Raw genomic sequence first — 19,134 nt, 5'->3', positions numbered from 1 at the left:
TGAAAAAGGCGCTGGAGAACTATTTCATACCGCTCTCGAATGTCGACTATGAGAGGTTCCTCTTCTGCGGGGAAAAGCAGAGAGAGGAGGAGTCGCTCGACAGTTTTGTGCCCGGCTTCGAATGATGGCCACCTCTTGTCGATGGGACAATGATGAGTGCATGATAGGTAATCAGGTTCTACAGGGTTGCAGTTCCAGCAAACTGCGGAGACAAGTGTTAAGAGAACCAGGCTGGTCCCTGCAGCAGATATTGAACAGTGGCAGAACATTTGAGCTGGCCGAGTCCAGAGGTGCGAAAATGGACCCGGCGGTGCGTCCAGGAGCATCGGAGGAAGCATTCGCTATGGGGAAACGGTCGATGTCAAGAGACAAGTGGGGGCAGAGAAAGCAGGAAAGTCGCTCGACTGCGGGGTCTGACAGCATTTGCCAGCAGTGCGGCTATGACCTGCCCACTCAGAGGAATGTCCTGCCAAGGACAGGTCATGTGGCAGATGCAATAGACCTGGCCATTATGCCCAAATGTGTCGCGCCCCCGCCCCGGTGTCAGTGCAGAGAGGCCCAGCCAGAGCACGTGGCGGTGGCTCAAGAAAAATGCGAAGCATCGCGGCGTTGGAGCAGGAGATACAAAGGCTTCACATGGCAGAAGAGGAGGAGGAGGAAGAAGAAGTATTCTTCATCTCGAACATTGCTTCTGGTGCCAAGAACAAGAGACAGCCTAAATGCGTAGTCGACATCCAGGGGGTGCCGACGCAAGTGCTCATCGACACAGGTGCATCGGTCTGTGTGCTGGCCGCAGACCACTATAGGCGGATTCCGGGACCTCCGGCGCTAAGCACATCAACTGCCAAGATCTTTACGTTTGGTGGGGATACCCCCCTTCCAATTGATGGCGTGTTTATAGCACCCGTGTCCAAGGAAGGTAAGACCATAAAGGCACGTTTCTTCGTTACGGACGTGAGCCGCCACTCGTTGCTCAGCTGTGCAGCGTCCGAGGCCCTGAATTTGGTCCATTTCACAATGGCAGTTTATCAGATGGACATCGAGGTGCTGTTAAACAAATTTACAGGCATTTTTGAAGGGGTCGGAAAGTTGAAAGCACCACCGGAGCGGCTGCACATTGATAATACGATCAGGCCAACCGCCCTGAAGCACAGGCGGATTCCGTTCCACCTGAGGGAAAAGGTGGAAGAGGAGCTTTGCTCGCTGGTCAACAATGACATAATTGAAAGGGTGGAAGGGCCGACACCCTGGGTATCCCCCATAGTAGTAGCGCCAAAGCCGAAGCAGCCAGGGGCTGTGAGAATTTGTGTGGACATGCGTCTCCCCAATGCCGCAATTAAGAGGGAGAGGCACCTCACGCCAACGCTGGACGATATTATAGGCGAACTACAGGGAGCGAAAGTATTTTCGAAATTAGACCTACGAGCGGGCTATCACCAGCTTGAGCTCCACCAAGACTCTAGGTTCATCACCGTCTTCACGACGCACGAGGGGCTTTATCAATTTAAACGCCTGAGTTTTGGCATCTCCTCAGCGGCGGAGGTTTTTCAGAACACTATAAGAGGGGCACTCGCAGGCCTAAAAGGGGTGTTGAACATAAGTGACGATATCTTGGTGTTTGCGGACACAGAAGCCGAGCACATGAGAAGGCTCGAGAGCACACTCAAGAGATTGCACGACCTAGGCCTCACCTTGCACCGCCAGAAATGTGAGTTCCTCAAAGATCGGATTGGGTTTTTTGGGTTCATATTTCACGCAGCAGGAGTGTCACCGGACCCGGAGAAGATTAGGGACATTCGAGAGGCAGCGGCACCAACATCCCCCACGGAGGTAAGAATCTTCCTGGGGATGGTGAACTATTGCGGACGCTTTATCAAGGGCCTCGCCTCCTTATCAGAACCCCTCAGAGCATTGACCAGAAGCGATGCAGTGTGGAAGTGGGAAGGCAAGGAGCAGGAGGCGTTTCAGGCCCTCAAGAATGCCCTGTCGGATGGGGACACTATGGCCTACTTTAACCCCGCCGTAGAGTCTGAGATTGTCGTCGATGCCAGTCCGGTGGGAGTGGGGGCAGTGCTTTTGCAGCGGATGGAAGAGGAGACATGAGACCCATTGCGTACGCCAGCAAGGCCCTCTCTGATACTGAAATGCGATACTCGCAAATTGAGAGGGAGGCGCTCGCCATTTTGTGGGGCTGCCACCATTTCCGCCTATATATTTTGGGAAAGCCTGTGATAGTGGTAACAGACCACAAGCCCCTACTACCAATACTGGCGGGTCTATCTTCGAAGCCGCCACCAAGAATAGAGAGGTGGATGCTGGCCCTGATGGAGTATGGGGTGCGACTGATATATAGGCCAGGCACCAACAATCCGGCGGACTACCTGTCACGTCACCCCAACGCTGGAGGTACCAACAAAGGCGGAGAGGTGTCAGACTGCCAGGGACTACTCTGTCATGTGGTGGATGGGGCGCTCCCTGTAGCGTTGTCGAGAGCCACCATTGCCTCAGAGTCATCCAAGGATGAAGTTTTTGACATCACTAAGGAGGCCATTAGAAGTGGAGAATGGAGGGGGATGCTGCGCAACAACTCCTGGCGCCAGCAGGAGGCCCAGAGAGATCTTCAGGCACTCTGGCGGGTAAAGGAGGAGCTCTCAATCTCCGATGATGGTCTGCTACTGAGAGGGAGGCAAATTGTAATCCCGCAGACACTAAGGAAGCGGGTGCTTGAACTGGCACACATCGGACATCAAGGGGTGGTCAAAACGAAAGCGAGACTACGACCAAAGGTGTGGTTTCCGGATCTAGAAGAACAGGTCGAGGGCTTTGTGAAGAGGTGTTTGGCTTGCCAGGCGGCGACCCCGGGAGAAAGGGCTCCCCCTATAAGCTCGATGGAGCGGAGTGAGAAGCCGTGGGGGACAATCCATGTAGACTTTGGTTCGACGGGTCGGGGCATGTATTTCCTGGTAGCCGTCGACCAACGGTCGAGATACCCGGAGGTGGAGGTGGTAGAATCAACGGCAACAGAATTCACCATGAGGGCATTCGACAGAATGTTTGCAGCACACGGCTTTCCGGAGATGCTCTGCTCCGACAACGGACCGCCGTTTACCGGCAACCAATGTGCACAATACCTCCGTGATAGGGGAATACAGCACCGCAGAGTCTCGCCACTGTGGCCTCGCGCTAACGGAGAAGCGGAAAGAATGATGCGCACGCTGAATAAAGTGCTGAGGATCTCGGCCAACGGAGTTGACGACCTGCAGAAGAAGCTAGTGGAGTTCTTGCGGGAATATCGGACCACACCCCATCAGTCCACGGGTGTCGCCCCGGCGGAGGCACTGTTTGGGCGCTGCCCCAGAGGAATGATACCTGAAATGGAGGGGAGGAGTCCGGGCATCATAGACAATGAAAAAGTACGACAAGAGCGGGCCATACACAACCAGAAGGAAAGTGACAGACGAGGCCTGCAGGGCAAGGAGATCCGTGTCGGAGATTCAGTGCTAGTCAAGAACCGTCACCCCAAAGGAAAGCTAGCTCTACCGTTTGAACCACACCCTTGGAAGGTCACCCATGTAAAGGGGACCATGGTGACGGCCGCCTGTGAGCGCGGTACGGTCACGCGTAATGTGTCTTTCTTCAAGAAGGTGGACACATCAACAGGAATGTCCAGTGCCCAAGCCGTGCCCGCCCAGGAAGAAGGCCCTGAAGAGCTGGGCGAGGAACCCATGAACATCGGAGCCCCAGCGGCGGAAGCGAGCACGGAGGCCCCACCAGTCACATCTAGGTATCCATCAAGAGTGTCCAGGAGACCGCCTGCCCGTCTCAAGGACTATGTGTTGGACTCAGGGGACTGAGCTCAGGATATCCGTGGCCGTCAGTAAGTGATGGGAATAGACCTGCTGTCAGGTCGCTCCAGTTAATGTTTTATTAAGTTAACTTCATGTTGTTGTTTGTTGTTAAAGATAAAAAGGGATGTGACGTCCCGAGTGTGCACTGGGCATGCGCGAGCCTCGCTAGGGCCCGCGCATGCGCAATGTAATAAAGAAAGTCCTTGCGGCAGTTGCCGCCGGGTGATGCAACCGGCAACATCGCGTCTGACTCCTCTGTGCATGTATGTGTGTGTGCATGTGTGAGTGGCTACCCACACCCCGCTGGGCCACACAACAATAGGGTAGTGTTGTTGAGCACTGGTTTAATACATCCCACTCAGACACCTCTATATTAAGGCATTAATCACATCAAATACCCTCATGTTATCATGGCGGGTTCGAATTGTTTTCACAGTGTGGTGCCACTGACAGACAGACAACATGTCAGTAATACAGAGGTATGGATCTCCTGAAATTCTATTGTGTTTGATTCGCCATCGATTCATCATGCAATTCATTTCATTCTATTTCTCTGTGGATGTAAATAAGGGAGGCAGTATAACATTGTGGCCAACTATATTCCTGGTGATGGGTCCAATGGAGGCTGTATTATTTACACAATTTGGGATTTCTTTAAAAAATATATATATATATGTTAAGTATTATTTACAAAACCCACGTATTCTGGTGCACACATTTACCTTAGCCGTACAGTTACATGCCAACATTCAGTTGCACCTGGGAGGGAGATTTCCACAGGGAAATCGGGAGACGCATATTTCCCATAGGAATGCATTGGGGCTACAGTTATTTTTAGGCGGGAGACTGAAAAATAGCAATATTTTTCACATAAAAATCGGGAGTCTCCCGCCTAAATCGGGAGGGTTGGCATGAATACGTACTGCGCGTCAAATATTGATCCAATTTGTGAGCTTTTGGGGAGGTGCACAAGGTTCTTCTCCTAAAGGTAAGTGTGACTTGCTCCCGGTCAAAGGCAGAACCGAATAATGCGTATGTTACTAATAGTTTACAAATGTGCTTGTGATTCCAAAAAAAACAAGCACTGGCAATGTCAACAATTTGGGCTTTTGGGTAGGCATGGGAAAGGCACTTGCCAGGCACTACCATCGTGGTATTAACTGGCCATTGATGGTGGCGGGTGCAAAATGGTACGAGTACTTGGGCATCTAATAGCAGTGCCTAGCACATGCCTAATAGGTATGCTCAGGCCAAATGCCAATGCTTGTTATTGTTGGGGAACTGAAATGTGAGGTGATCGCACCTTTTTCTCTGGCGCCCTCCCTCTTGGGGGTGACCATTTTAATGCTGCACGAGAGCGACAGGAAGACTCTGGCGCCCTCCCTCTTGGGGGTGACCATTTTAATGCTGCACGAGAGCGACAGGAAGAGGAAGAGCGCACACTTTACAGTCGGCAGGCGATGGGGTATACTAGGAGTGCGGCACAAAGGCAGCAGTTTGCCTGCTGGCTACTGCCTGGGACCCAAAGGGGTGGGGGCAAAGAAAGACATGTTGAGTGGCCTCAACAGTTTGTGATGTTACATCTTTTAAAACTGTTCCTCACATACAATGTTTGGAAGCGTGTGTCTGAACGCTCTAATTGCTATTGTGGAGCAAGTCATAGTTTCATTGCCTTTGTTTGTGGTGCTGAGAAATACACGGTTTCAGTACTCTATGAAAAAAAGTGCTGAAGAGCAATTGTTTGTCAGAGGCAGCGAAATTACAAAGAATCTTTGAAGCCTACGAATGGAGAGTGAGTTTGACTGCGATGTGCTGCCATTGTTCTTTATATGCTTTTTATTCTGCAGGGTCTTAAGTCATCCCTCCAGCTCCCCGAATCTCCATCGAAATTGCTCAGTATTCTCACACGCAAGAAGATACATCAAAGATGAGGAAGACCAACACAACGCTGCCACCACAATGCCCCGGTAAGACGAGGGGAACGTATTGACATTGGATAGTCACCACTGATATTTACATTCGGTTATCAATATGTTGACTGCTCTCTGGGCGTGGGTAAAGTTACATGCCTGCTCTCTGAGAACAGCTGGTCTTCCTGCTGGTTGTGAAAGCACCGTGCATACCTTGCAAACATAGCAAGCAGTCTTGAGCTGAGCTGCTGGGGGGGGGGGACTTTCAATATCCAAACATGATTTTAAATGGAAACTTAAAACATACACAGCCTTATGTGATGTGAGGTCCTCTGCTTACAATTTTATTTTATTTTTTTATTTATTTGTATTAGCATTTATGGTGATAACACACATAAACAACCCCGCCCCAACAACTCCTCCCCCTCCATCCCCTCTGCCCCCCCTCACACTCCCCCAGGACAGCTGACACTCTTCTGGTTTAGTCCTTACATTAATTCTTGGTATTCCGGGTCTCATCTTTTTTGTTTTTTAAATTTCTTTTTTATTATTTTTGTAATAAACATTAACATAACACCCCATTCCCTCCCTTCCCGGAAGCCCACCCACCCCCTCTTGGGCTTGTGTTTCATGAGTCCTATAGGGGCCAAGGAATTAATTAAACACATTATCTTAAGTCTAACAACTTGAGGCGCTGGGGCGCCATTGCACTCTGTAGTCTTTTCTTTTTCTTTTTCTTTTCAGCATGCAATGTGATAATGGGGCTGTACAATAAATGTTGTTATATTTGGTTCAAAAAGTTCCATGTTCATTTTGTTTTGGTTATATTGTTTCTGTATACTTATGTACTATCTTTGCTAATGTTAAAATAAAAACATTTAATTATAATTAAAAAAAAGAAGGTTAGAACCTCCCCCAGTCTCTGGCGAAACGTGACAAAGTATTGTTCATAGCGTAAGTTGCCCATTCTAGCGCTACAAAGTCCCACACTTTCCGAAGCCAGTCTTGTTGCGTGGGAATGCCCCCCCCCTTCCACCTCTGTCTGATTAGCAACATCGCAGCCAGTGTTAGCATCTCGCCTTCCTGCGCCCCCAACTATCTCCCTCCTCATTCCCACACCCCAACAAGGCCATCTCTGGTGGAACAATCTCCTTATCCCCAAATGCCTGGGCCTGGGCCTCCTGGACGTTCCTCCAATAACGCTTGACTTTGGGGCATCTCTACCAAATGTGTGACCACGTGCCTTCCCCTCTGCACCCCCACCAGCATTCCTGTGTGGGCCCCAGATCTATTATTTGCAGGGGAGCCGGGTTGTAATGCCACCTATATAACAGCTTGTACCAACACTCCTGCAGCTGGGTTGCTTTAACTACTTTTGGAATTCTTTCCCATAATCTCTCCCATACTTCCCTCGGGAGCTCCCTCCTCATCGCGCCTTCCCAGTGTCCCATGTGGGGCCATACCGCCCAGGGGATAGCCTTGTCCAAGAGTTTAAACATGTTGGAAATGATTCCCTTAGTTCAATCCTGTGTCCCAAGGAATGTTGAACAGCGTTAGATCACGGGATGCCGCTGCCTTGAACGTGGGGTTCTGAAGCCAATTGCAATTGTTTACTTATACAGCGCTTATACACAGGTGGAGTGCTTCAAAGCACTTCAAGGCGGGAAGGGAACAAGGGAATACTATAGTCATTCTTAGGCCTTGAAGTTTCAGAATGATCTAAACAGACAACTAGCATACTAGGCCTGACGCCATTTCTCTTAGTGCAAGTGCATGAAGTGTTACAGTTGCACCCAAGCTAGGGAAGGGGGGGCAGAAAATTGGGGGGACAGGACAGACAAACTTACTAGTCCTCGTACATTTAGTTCATGCATGTGTACAGATGGAGGTGCGAGGAAGAGGGGTTGGGGGCAACAAACGCGTCCAGTCCAGCAGGGCCATGGGTGAGTGCAGAGAGGTTTCCCCGCTCATGGAGCGTAAGCTGAAAGTTCAGTAATGCTGAACATAGTGCAGTGGCCCGGAGGCAAGTGCAAAAAGACTGGCGGGGGAGCCTGGGACCTGTAAGGATCTGGAGGTGAACCAGGCAACCAGTCAGCAAAGAAACGAACAGAGTTAGGGAGGAGAAGGAGGAAGGAGAGTGGAGAGAAAAAGAACGGGGGTTAGCAGGGGCGAGGTAGAAAGAAGGAGGAAGAGAAGAGAAGAGGAAGGTCTTGCGGAGTTTCTGGAACTTAAGGTGCTCCAGCTCAAGATGGAGAGAGGCAGGGAGGCTGTTCCAGAGGGAGGCACCTGCAGATGATAATCTACCCACAAATCTCAGTTTGTGAAAGCGGCTCACCTGCAGAGAGTTGGAGGAGGACGAGCGGAGGGCTCTAGAGGGAGAGTATTTAGGAAGAGAACGTTGTAGATAGTGCAGGTCCCGGCCCCAGAAAGCCTTGTGGATTATGCAGAGGGTCTTGAACTTGATTGTTGCAGCCACAGGAAGCCAGTCGAGGGATGTCAGCGTCAGAGAGATGCGGTCCCCGGGCCTGAGGCCAAGGATAAGTCTTGCGGTTCTCTTCTGGATGAGTTGCAGCGGACGGAGAATAGAAGTAGGAAGATAGAGAAAGAGGCTGTTGCAATAGTCCAGCCTAGAGAGTACCAAGGCTCTTGAGGTGGTGAGCCTCTGGGGGAATTGAGAAAAGGTAGAATACCTCTGAGGAGGTGCAGTTGGTGGTAGGACTTTTTGGAGATATCTGAGATGTGAGAAGAGAAGGAGAGAGTGGAGTCGAAGATGACCCCCAGATTTTTTGCCTCCTTGGCAGGTGAGGGCGCTGGGCTAAGGGAGATCTGCCAGTGTGAAAGTGAGAAAGCGGGAGCAGGGGTCACAATGAGGACAATCTCTGTCTTACTGGCATTTAGGCAGAGATCGTTATCAGAACACCAAGACTGAATTGCGGATAGACTAACTCAGGGATGAGCGAGGAGGAGGAGGCTGAGGGTGTCCTGAAAGAGAGCTGCGTGTCATCTGCATAACACTGAAAGTTAGAGGTAAAGGTAGAGATCCAGTGGGCCAAGGGGGTCATGTAGATATTGAAAAACCAGGGGGTAGATTAGATGCATGGGGGACACCACAAGTAGAGAGAGTAATAGGGCAGAGAAAGTACTCAATTCCACCTGGGAGGGCTGGTCAGAGAGAAAAGAGGTGAGCCACGCCAGGGCCTGATCTGTGATGCCCAGGGTATCATGGAGACGGGTGATCAGGATGTTGTGGTTTACCATATCGAAAGCCGAAGAGAGATCAAGGAGAATGAGGACAGAGGGAGAGTTAGAGTCAAGATTTGAGAGCAAGTTCACGGGTGTTCAGAAGAGCTGTTTCCGTGCCTCTGGATGCTCTAACGCCAGACTGATGGTCATGGAGACAACCAACAGATTCAGCGTGGAGGGTAAGTTGAGTGAAAGCCAGCTTCTCCAGGAGTTTTCCCAGGAAAGGGGTGATGGAGTTTGGGCGATAATTTGTTGGAATAGATGGGTCGGCGAGGGTTTTGTGAGCAGAGGGTGCACAAGAGACGCTTGAGAGTAGAGAAGAAAACTCCAGTGGCGAAAGAGATGTTGCAGAGGTCGGCTGGAGCGAGAGTATCAATATTGTCCTTGATGGTTTTGGAGGGGCAAGGGTCCACCCGTTTGGAAGAGGCTTTCATAGATCAGACTTGTCTAGAGACATCATCAGGTATGACCGGGGAGAGGGAGGAGAGAAGAAGGGGAGGGGTGAGGGCAGCCAAAGGGGGCCCAAGAGATGTTGGTGCAGGAGGGGGAGCGAAGAGAGAGAGGACAGGATGTCCTGTGTTTTGGTGGTGACATGTCTGGCTAGGGCCGAGCAGGGCTTGGGTGGGTGCAGTAGAGAAGGCGGCTGCAGTAGGGTTGGCCAGGTCCTTGCAGACTTTGAAAAGTTTGGCCATGTTGTTAGATGCCACGGAGATGCAGGCTTGAATATAGACTCTTTTCTTGGAGTGGATGCAAAGTCTATATTGCCTTTGAAGTAGGCGGCCGGCCAGTTTGTCAGAGGGTGCACCTGAAGATCCCCATTTCCATTCTACTGCTCTGGACTTGCGTTTAAGGGCAGGCAGATCAGAGTCTCAACAAGAGTTGCACCTTTTGGCAGGCTTCAGTCGGGCTCTCATGACCGGGGCAAGAATGTCAAGAGTGTTGGAGATGGAACAATGAAAGTTAGAGAGGGCTGTATCAGGGTGGGAGTCAGCTGCAGGAGGAGGAGAGTAGGTGGAGGCAAAGGCAGCCACTGAAACTCTTTTCATGGGTCGAATGACATTGAAGGTAGGAGGTGGTGTAGGGTGTGCCATTGCTAAAGGAGAAGAAAGCTTCAAATGAAAAGAGAGAAGAGAATGATCAGTCCATGAGAGTGGGGTAGTGAGAGGAATAGAGTGGGATGTCAGTGGAGATGAGAGCATCCAAGGTGTGGGCAGCAGTGTGCGTTGGACCAGAGGGTAGAATGGAAAGAGAAAGGGAGTCACACAGGTTGTGGAAAGGTCCTGAAGAGTCCGGAGAGTCAAGATGGATGTTAAGATCCCCCAGCAGGAGGTATTGGGAAGAGGAGGAGAGGAGAGAAGAGGCCAGGTCTGCCCATTCTGGCGGCCGATTGAAGGTGGCCAGTGTACGAGAGGCGACAGGCAAGCGAGAGAGCCTGCAGACCAGGCATTCAAAGGCGGAGTAGACTTGAGTGGGAATAATGGAAACAGGGATCCACTCAGTGAAGATCAAGGCTACTCCACCTGCTGGCCTGCTGGGCCTGGGCACGGAGGGGATCTTATAGCCTTCAGGGAGAAGTGTGTCAAAACTCGTGACAGAGCTGTCCATAAACCATGTCTCAGTAAGAGCAAGAACATCAAGGAGGTGGCAGATGTCAGAGGAGTGCTTGACAGCAGAGCAGCGTTTAGTGTGGCAGCATGGAGCAGGTTGCACATTTTAAAGGACTTACAAGGGGTGCAGGGGACAGAGGTATCCCCATAAGTGGCAAGAGTGCCTGAGAGATAGAGGTAGGAGGAAGCAGAGGAGGCAGGGATGACAACGGTTTCAGTGAGGATGGTGCATGCAAGGGAGCCAGGATAGTGGAAGATGGCAAAGGAGCCAATGTGGGAGGGGCCGCAGGAGGCAAGGGAGCTCCAGATGCGGCGGCAGTGGGTGGTCAGGGCAGCAGGGTGGACGAGGCTGATGACATTGTCCGTGCAGTGCAAGCAGGCAATGGAGCTTGTACAGTTGAAAGTGACAAGGGGGAGTTGTGAGGGAGGTGGGGAGGTTGTAAGGAGGCAAGGTAGCCAAAGTGGGTATAGTTGGCAAGGGAGCACGTGAGGAGGAAAGAGGAAATTTGATAAGCTGAGGAAGGAGCCTACCGAAGAATTTGAGTTGAGGCCCTTGTACGGCGATGGTACCATTTCGATAGACATTTATGATGACCCTGGAGGTGGAAAAGGATGCAAGAAGGGCCTCACAGGATGCCAAAGGTGAGAGTGCATGCGACCGAAAACAAAATGATTGAAATTTATTTTCAAATGTATATATATTTTTTTGCTCTATTTTAGCTTAAAAAGGGTGTTTTTACACCAAAAACAGGGGTTTGGGGGGGGGGGCATAAAAAACAAAACCAAAAAATTCAATCCTTTTTTTCGGTCGAATTTACTCGACCCTTTTGTCATTCGACCCTTTTGAGTCGAAACTTTAACCTATAACTGGTGCCACCATTCATGTGTGAGAAAGAGTAAGGAGAGAGCAGAGCGGCGTATGGAGTGTCCATAGGTCGGGAGAAGGAAAGACAAAGAGGATTTTGGTGAGAATCTCTCTGGCGGAAGCACTGATGTAGGTGTCAGTGATATGAAGGCCTGGTTGGAGGCCAGTATGCCTTCCAGACTTATTGACAGGTGAAAGATATGAGATGGAGAAGCAGTTAGAGAAGATGGGGGAGATAGAAAGCGCCATAGTAAGGGGCACAGAGTGTGGTACACTTAACCAGGAAGAGCAGTTGAGGTGCGTGCGAGGAGATAGGCAAGGAGGGAGCAAGCGCACCAGGAGACTCAAACAGGATAAGGGAAGAAACAATGGGAAATGAAGAGGGTGAGGGAACATATAACAGACCAGAACAGAGGGCAGAAGGGATAACCAGTCAGCACAGTCCCATGAAAAGCAGGATGTGAACACACTTATAAACGATTTTTGAAACAGCAGCAAAACATGCAAGATGTGAGAACAGCAGAATTCAAATTTTTCAGGTCAACAGGTCTAGCAGCACAGCAGTACAGGGGTGTAGGCAGTGGAAGTGTAGGTCCAGGAAGGAGGAAAAGTGTTATGGCCTGGTACTTGGTAAAAAGATGAGGTGCCTTATGGGATAGATTAGAGAGATTGTCAGGAGACCGGAGGAAGCCCCAGGCAATAGAGCAACAGACAACACTTACGTGATAGCTGAGGGGGGTTTCCTATAGCCCAAGGCCGCCTGGATGAGATACCAGATCTCGAGATGCATATTGATGGGTTGTAGAAATGTAAAGGGGCCCACAACGCCCATCTAAGCCTAGACAGGCACAGAGAGGAGCCTTAGAAGTGGGGCCTTGGGAGACGGCTTGTTGATTGGGCCTGAGCAGGAGAGGGGCCCAATCACAGCCTTCCACCCAGAAGGCCAGGCACTCCAGTGCCTAGACAAAGGGGAGAGTCATCTTGGAATGGCAGACAATGCTGCCAAAATAGCACAAAGTGCCCTAAAACGTGGCGCCAGCAATCAAGGAAGCACACACTATTCAAGATTTTCCTTTTTTTTTCTTTGCATGAAATACAAACATTTTATTTTTTCTCATTTTTTTTCTTGTGCGACAATTGCGCAAGGCAGTGTATTATGGCCCCATGAAAGCCCAAGGGGGGCTTACCTGTGTAGGGTGAGGGAGACCCAGCCTCCGGAGCAGCCTTGTTGCAGGATTCTTTGCACAATGGAATGAGGGCAATGCCGTAACGGAAAGTAACTATGCCTTTCAATTTCTACCACCTCAAAGCAGCACTGTTTGCAGTCCATGAAGGGTCTAATGGTGGATCCCTAGAACATATCTCTCACTTTCCTACATCCCCCCTCCCACCATTTCCCAAATGCACCTGCTTCTGTGCCCGCTGTAAAGTCAGGGTTGTTGAATATTGGGGTGAATAGGTAGGGAAATGTCGTGATTCCATGCTTCCTTATCAATTTGTCCCACGTTTTCGCCACCAGGCTTGTGATAGAGCTCAGGGACATATGTTTTGGTCTGTGTTGTCGTTGCAGCCACAGGACTGCTTCCAGATCTTGCCTCACCACCGCATCGTCCATTGTGACCAACTGGGTCCCCCCTTTCCCCGTAAACCATTCCTGTATGATACGCAGTTGGGACGCCTCATAGTAGAACCTAAAGTTAGGAAGTCCCATCCCACCTTCCCCTCTTGTGGACGACAGTAATGCTCGACTGACACTTCCCCTCCCATATAAAGTTGCCAGTTGCTTTCCCGAGGTTGCAAAATAATTTATTCGGCACCGTAAACGGAAATGCCTGAAATAGGTAAAGCAGTTGAGGGAGCGTCACCATCCAGGAGATCTTAAGCACATTCATTTTAAGAGATCTGCCTGGATTGTTGACAGCCTAGATGGGTAGTTTGCTGTGTACCATACTGCTAAGGTCAGGGTTATTTTAATTCCTAAATATTTGATCCCTTTTGGGTTCCAAATAAATGGTGATGATTCCTTCAACCCTGCCATCTCCTTTCCCTTCGACCTTAAGGTTTAGAATTTCTGATTTGTTTAAGTTAATACAGACAGGATGTGATTTACTGATGGTTACACAGAGGCTTTGAGTTATTGATCTATTGGGTTACTGTTCCAATACGTATTGGCTGTGTCTGGGGTACATGGGGACCGAGCAGGCGCTGGGGAGTACCGGCCCGATCACACGGCCCGCGCTGCCCGTCCTGCGCATGCACGACTAATAGTGACTGCTTTATAACCACAACATCCGGGCGAGAGTTTACTACTCTCATGCCGGACGCCAGGAGTTTCTCATACTGGATTTGTTTCCCACAAAGAGGTAAGAGCAGCGTGTTTATCGCGCCATACGGGCCGCACTAACCCTGCAACCCGTGGACCGAATATGAGAAGAGCAGCTACAGCTGCAGTGACTAATGTATCATGACCTCACAGGCATGTGGGCCACGTAAGGGTTGACTTAACCTCAGGTATTTATTTATTAGCCACCATCATTTAGGGTTGACTTAGCCTCAGATATTTATTCATGAGACATCACCACGTAGGGGAATGCATAAGGGTTGTTTAATGTCTGGACCCACTGTATATGTGCTATTTCTCCATGAAGGACGGTTAGCTGTAAGACTTTGGTCTTCAACAGACGTAACTATTAAACTGTGGATACAAATTACACAGGATCGTACTTAGGTGCCTAGAATTTCCCTAAACAGCAACTAATCAATACCTTTCTCTGCCTTGACTTTAGAAATTTGTTTCTGAGGGGGCGTGCGTAAGGTGGAATCTACCGCACATAGGGGTGCACGTGCGTAGCCACGTCCTGTTACAAGGGTGTGCCTTAAGACTGGAAGTAGAGATCCCATCAGTTTGAATACGAGGTGGGTTGTGTGTAATTACCTAAATTTTAATCATTGTAGTTGAGTTTGAAAACAGTATTAATAGCTGGAATTGTTCTGCATTTCACCTTAGGGATTGAAGGTGCGGATATATCTACATTTGGGAACCAATAGTATCACATGCCTTGAGGATAGACCTTTATAGGGTACGAAACGCGTTGGCAACACAGTAAAAAATTGGTGCTATTTGGGATTGGTGACGTTCAACCAAGAAAAACTTTTGTTTGTGTTTTGGTACTTACGACAACCAAAAGGGGACAATGTGAACATACAAGTGTGCAAAGAAAAACTCAGTTGCTTTATGTTATGTTTTAAGAAAGAATTATCCTTTCTATTTCACAATTGAATTTCTGGAATGATAATTGCATGACGCTAATGTACTTTCTCTTTGTTTGAAAACATCCACAATAACTTGGTGTTTCAATTGATTAAAAACGACCCCTAGAGGGCATTATTTTTTCCATGATAAAAAGTTTGTGTCACTGACCTGTTTCTTTAAAAACATTGAGTAAAAATGTGTTGAATAGAGAAACTTTAAAGTTTTGAATTTAAAGATAGATAACGCCTATACAGAGTAGCATTCAGTAAAACTATTACAAAGTCTGGGTTTGGACATTTCCTTACGCAGACTGAAGTACACTAACTCCCCATAAAGAAATCAAGCAATAACACTACCCACAGATCGAGTACTGCAGGTGGCAGGGTTTATCCTAGAGTCTGCCAACCGGCTATACTAATACAATTGGGAGCTTTCTCCCCTTGGAGTGCACTGAGGGTTAGCGCGTAGCAATACACGTCTTTTCTTCTAAGTTAATTTTGAGGCCTGAGGCTGCCCCAAACTCCTAAACAATTTCCATACTTCCTACAAAGATTACCCCGGGGTTGCTATCGTCAAGAGCATGTCATCTGCAAACGCTGCTACTTTATGTTGTGTACCTCCAAATGGGATCCCACTGACTCCTTTTGCCCCCCCTAATTAATTCCAGCAGTGGATCTAAATATATGGAGTACAGGAGTGGGGAGAGAGGACACCCCTGTTTTGTCCCCCTACTCAATTGAATACTTTTGGACATTGAACCATTGATCAGTAGACGTGCCATTGGTGAAACCTAATTTGTCTGGACCATTCTCAAAAAATTCCCTCCCAGGCCCGTCTTTTCCACCACCCTGAACAAAAAGGGCCATTCCACCCGATCAAAGGCCTTTTCTCCATCAAGAGACAACAGGACCGCCGGGGTGGAGGACTTATTCACTTTTTCCACCAGGTGTGCCACCCTCCTTATGTTGTCGAAGGATTGCCGGCCCTGAACAAAACCTGACTGGGGCGGAGGTCCCTTATAATCCTCTGGACCTCGTCCTCCACAATCTCCTGCCCTAGTTGTTCGCTTACTTCCTCTACTACCTTGGGAAGGCGGATCCTCTCCAGGAGGTCCACCTGGGTGCTTTCCGGCAGATTCTGGGACGTGTAGAGGTCCTTATAGAAGTCTGAAAAGCACTCCTGAATCTTTTCTGTACGAGTATGATGAAGCCCTTGCTCATCTATAATGGCTGCAATGGTATCCGGTCATATTTTCGAATACATATTTTCGAAACAACATTATGTGGAAAACATTTTTTTATTTTATATGTTTTTTTTGTTTGTTTGGCAAGTTAAAAAAAGTGTTAAAAAACAGGGGTTTGTGGGTGGAACCTCCCCATTTTAAACATAAAATAAAAAATAAAAAAAATGCTAAAAAAAGTTTTCGCCAATATTGCGTCGACATAATGGCATTCATAAATATGCCATTCACTATAAACCGGCTGGAATATTTTTGCCGGATGCCTCTTTAAGAAGCCGTGCTAGAACGCTGTCAGCCTTGTTAGCCTTGGCATAGAATCTTTGTCGTGCAGACAGTAGTGACCTTTCCGCTTTCTTTGTTCTCAATAAGTTGAGTTGGCCTACTGCCTGACGATGTTCCCCCGCTGTTTTCCTAGATGTGGCATCTGTGGTCTGTACCATGCTTGCCTTGACATCAGCCTCTGACTGGGCTTCCAAGACCTTCAATTTTCTATCCCTTTGTGCCGTCAATGCAATTAGTACCCCCCTGGTCATGGCTTTGAATGCGCCCCAAAGAACACTTTCCGCCTTATCTGAAACCTTATTGATGGCAAAGAACTCTTTAATCATCTCCTCCAGTTCCCCCTAACCGCCGGTTTCCACAGAAGCTCCCCCGGCAGTGTCCAGCCCCACAGTCCTGGTCTACGCCCTGGCAATTACAAAACCATTGTGACCACCTTGTGGTCAGCTATGCCTAGGGGGCCCACCTCAATCCCTGAAACTGCTCCTAGGAGGGGGGCTGTGTCCTGTGGATGCTAGAGAAGAAGGTAAATCCTTCCTTATTCCCCTGCACCGCCCTCCAGACATCCCTTAAACCAAGGGCTGCAAACCTGTTCCTCAGTGAGGTCGAGGCCACCACCCCTCCGTATGCATCCCCCCCTTTACTCCTGTCTAGTTCCCAGGACCATGCCATGTTGAAGTCACCCATTAGTACCATACTGCCCTGTACAAACCCTTACAAACCACCCAGTAGATCTCTCAGAAACCCCTCTTGTCCCACATTTGGGGCATAGATGGATCCCAATGTGTACATAGTCCCCGTATATTCCCCCACTACCATAATATAGTGGCCATCTTTGTCTGCTATGGAGTTTTTCATTCTAAAATCCACCCCATCCGGAATGGCTAGTGCTACTCTGAATCTCTTCGTGGAGTTAGAGGATTGATAGACACTTTAGTAGCCCTGCAATTTGAATCGTGCTTGGTCTTTCTTCTGATGATGGGTCTCCCGAATTGCCAACAAGTCGGGGGTGTGTTTCTTAGTGATCAGCCTTCATTTTTCCCTTTTGAGAGAGGAGTTAAGCCCTCTCACATTATGTGTGGACCACTTGAATGTTTATCCTCTTAAGTGTTCCACCTCCCCCATATTGCCACTGCCACGACCTTCCCTTTACCTTTCCCCTGTCGGCTCCATTCTTGCCTTATTTTACTCCTCCGCTCCCCTTTAGTTCCTTCTTCTCCTCGGGCCCTACATGACCCCTTACACCTCTAACCTGTGCCCGTCCCCCTTCTGCCTCCCTCCCCCCCAACCTGGGGATGGTTCCCACCTCCCCTCTCCCTTACACCTCGCCCTCCCTCATCCCCCTCCCTTTCCCATCGGGTGCCAATGCCCTAACCGAAACCAAGATGGAACGTCCTCTGATGCTCCTGCAGCCCATTACAAGCCTTCACTGCTCACCACTCCTTTGAATTTGACCCTAACATCCCTTCACCTCTAAAATTGTTACCCATCTATTCTGCTCTCTCCACTTGACTTGGACCGTGGGCCACACAGTACGGTTCTTCTCCTCCGTTATTTTCCCACTGCTGTCCATTCCCATTGGTGGGGCCTGAGACGGGTATGTGCCCGGGGGGTGCGATCCTCCTGGTGGCTTTGGCTCGATTCCAGTTGTACCAGGTCCTCTCCCTCTTGCCCTGAGGTAATGTGTTTTTTGGGATCCTTCCCACTCGAAAACCAGTCCAAAGTGGAATGTCCATTTGTAGCGGATTCCTTTTTTGGTCAGTTCCCTTACCACCAGGCCCATTAGCCGCCTCTTTTTTTTTTCTTCAAAATGTCATTTTATTATGTTTTTAGTGCAGGTTAAATTCAGCAAATACAACAGAATAAAACAAAACCAAAGGGGGGAAAGTTACAGGGAAGCATAACGAAACACATTGGGACAGTGCAACATAGGGGGGACAGCGTTGTACCCAGAAAGATTGTTCATGACCTTTCGATGACAGTTATCGGTGGTAAGCTGCTGTTGACAGGTTGTAGTGACTAGTTCAGGGTTTGGTGTGACAGTGGGAATAGCGGCCCGCTGGTGAGTCCTGGGGGTCGCCTTCTGCATGTGAGGCTCACAGACCTTTTCCTTCGGAGTGGGAGTGCTGCAGGAGGCGAAATGGTTGGGGTCAAGAGTTTGTGCACCACTGAAGCGCGGGGAGCTGGCGGGCCATTCCGGGAATTGTTCAGCATAATCTAGGAAGGGGGACCAGGTGCTGTAGAACTTCCCCATATTTCCTGCACGAGTGGCTGTTATTTTTACCGCCTCTGCTGTGTCCAAGCATTTCGTTCACCACATAGCGAGCACTGGACCCTTAGATTGTTTCCATAGTCGGGCTACGTGATCTTGGCTGCTGTGACCAGGTGTGTAATTAGGTCCGCCAGGTGCCCTGACAGTGGGAATGCCCCATCACCTGTGTCCCCCTATAGTACGATTCCCGGATCTCATGGTATTGTCAGAGCAGATCCGCCTAATCATGGGACTAAGACCTCGCTCCAGAATCGGTTTGACTTCGAACATAACCATAAGAGATGAAATAGTGAGCCTGTTGTTTGATAGCCCCTCCAACTTTGTAATGATAGTGCTGGGTTACTTTTGTTTAGAGTTTCTGAGGTGATATACCGTCTGTAACATACCTTCACTGCCCCCTCCTTATTTGTGATGCATTCGAGCTCTTATTCATGCAGGCCCAGATGCAGCCCCGGTCTTCCAGCCCTCGCTCACGTCGAGGGCCCTTTCCCAACTAAGCATGTAGTGCTCCTTCTTGGTAAGATCAGCTTTATCTAGGAGTCTGTAAAGGAGTGAGATTTTCCCTCTTGGGGCTGCTGGTGTTAGGGTATGTTCTACCGCAGTGAGATCCCTGCCTC

The 19,134-nt window shown here is 49.3% G+C and overlaps 1 protein-coding gene across 2 annotated transcripts in view; it reads left to right on the top strand.

Annotated features, from left to right (window-relative positions):
- NUP54 (nucleoporin 54) overlaps positions 1–19,134 on the top strand; it is a 768,463-nt gene that overhangs the window by 113,033 nt on the left and 636,296 nt on the right. Inside the window, exons 1-2 of one of the 2 annotated variants that reach the window (XM_069626314.1) lie at positions 5,288–5,378; positions 5,696–5,815. In XM_069626314.1, the coding sequence (XP_069482415.1) occupies positions 5,776–5,815 (40 nt within the window). In that variant the 5' untranslated portion in view covers positions 5,288–5,378; positions 5,696–5,775. Of the gene's footprint in view, positions 1–5,287; positions 5,379–5,695; positions 5,816–19,134 lie in introns of those variants that run through there. The other variant, XM_069626313.1, reaches the window with a different exon arrangement.

The sequence above is a fragment of the Ambystoma mexicanum genome, chromosome 6p, assembly GCF_040938575.1.
Source record: "Ambystoma mexicanum isolate Mex_15411 chromosome 6p, UKY_AmexF1_1, whole genome shotgun sequence".
NCBI lineage: Eukaryota > Metazoa > Chordata > Amphibia > Caudata > Ambystomatidae > Ambystoma > Ambystoma mexicanum.
The sequence above is the reverse complement of the archived record's forward strand: the minus strand, read 5'-3'. Positions and strand labels throughout refer to the sequence as shown.